At 42.6% G+C, this 1621-nt stretch overlaps 1 protein-coding gene across 1 annotated transcript; it reads right to left on the minus strand.

The window, feature by feature from the left end:
• Positions 1-270: 270 nt before the first annotated feature.
• Positions 271-835, minus strand: LOC149198351 (uncharacterized). The gene has a single exon (XM_089404131.1). It carries the CDS (start codon positions 824-826, stop codon positions 275-277), a length of 552 nt encoding a protein of 183 aa, XP_089260257.1. The 5' UTR covers positions 827-835; the 3' UTR covers positions 271-274.
• Between the last annotated feature and the right edge of the window lie 786 nt (positions 836-1621).

Consider the following 1621-nt stretch of genomic DNA (forward strand, 5'->3'; position numbering starts at 1 on the left):
TGTAGGCAAAAGGAGTAAAAGCTTTGCTAAAGGTACAATCCGAATAAGCCAGACTTCAATTATGGATGATGCAAGTCAACAAACCAACGGAAAATGATAATCTCGTGCAATTGGGATAGGATCAGATCAGATCACTGCTGTTCGAAACCCCCTGCTTCGCCCTTTCAATGGGCTAGTAAATCTGGTGTTATAAACACAAGAAGCGACTAATTTGGATTTGTACACTTCGACGCCGGAAGAATGATCAAAAGTTTGGGCATGGAACTTCATATAATCAGGAAACTTCGACAATCGTATCGAGCTTCGTCGTCCACTGTTTTCTGGGAGACCGCGCAGACTTCGAGATATTTCGACATTGAGATGATGAATGCAGCTGCTCTGATCTCAATTTCATTTTCTCTTCTTCGGCGCCGGGGGATCTTTCTCCAATTTGCGAGTTTACGTAGAAACTGGGCCGAATATAATCTCCGATCCCGTATTTGGTACAGATCTTTTGCAGTGCAGAATTAGCCTTGTAAAGCAAACAAGCCATATCTGACTCGGAAACCACAAACTGCAGCTTCTTTCGCGGAAGTAGAAAGTAGATTTGACCAACCTCTAACTCCTGGCCGGGGAGAATCTCCCGCATCTTTTGGCCGATGTAAAGGCAATCGGAGTTACAAATAAAATGGTCCGGACTTTCTCTTAACATCTGTTCCGCCTTAACAGGACGAGAAAATTGGTAATAGCTGCCGTCCATTAATATAACAATGGCTGCAGGTGCTCCTCTACCTCCTCCTCCCAATGCCGCGTAAGGGAGCTCTCCTGTTGACATGCAGATTCCCATCTTTATGAATTTTTTTGAACCGAAGAAATTGCGTTCAGAGCAACTCTCAGAAGTGCCAAACTTTCTTAGTCAATATCAATCTTCTCATCTATAGACTGTTGATGATGCGGAGTGGAATGGAGAGAAGATATAAAGAAGAAATGGAATATATGGTCCAAAGAAAACAACAACTGCAGATCTGCTGAACTGGCATTGATAGTAAACTAATAATGGTTGCTACCCTTGAAGGAGGCAGCACTCGTGTATGAATATTCTTTATTTAGAGAAGGAAAAATCAAGCACGGAGCTGCGAGTGTGAGAGCAGCTTCCTCCTCTTGTTTTAGTAGAATATTCGGGGATGGATTGGGGATATTGTGCATGATAATGCTTGTATTGATGGGCCGGGAGACATGGAGTCCATGCTTGAGGTTATGTATTAGATACGCCGGAAGATATGGAGTCCATGCTTGAAGTTATGTATTAGATACGCTGGGAGATATGGAGTCCTGGGAGATACAGGGTTGGTTGGATCTTGTGAGATTGAGTCGGTGCGTGTGAAGTATGATAAAAAGCCACGGCAAGCACAGGCTGGCAAAACTGCAGCGGTTGTCCAGTCATCTAATAGGAAAATAAGACGGAGCTTCCCGAAAGCGCAAAATAAGTAAAATAAAAGTATGTATTACATGGAGAAGTGTCTTTTTTTAAACAAGACCTTGAATTGGTCGTTTCTAGACAATTTAATTTAATGGTCCATCTACTCGAACCTCCATATCTATGAAGATTTTAACCTCCAACCATCTATCGAGAACCTAACAT

The sequence above is a fragment of the Pinus tabuliformis genome, chromosome 2_2, assembly GCF_031772625.1.
Source record: "Pinus tabuliformis cultivar Carrire ecotype Pingquan chromosome 2_2, CPIR1, whole genome shotgun sequence".
Taxonomy (NCBI): Eukaryota; Viridiplantae; Streptophyta; class Pinopsida; order Pinales; family Pinaceae; genus Pinus; species Pinus tabuliformis.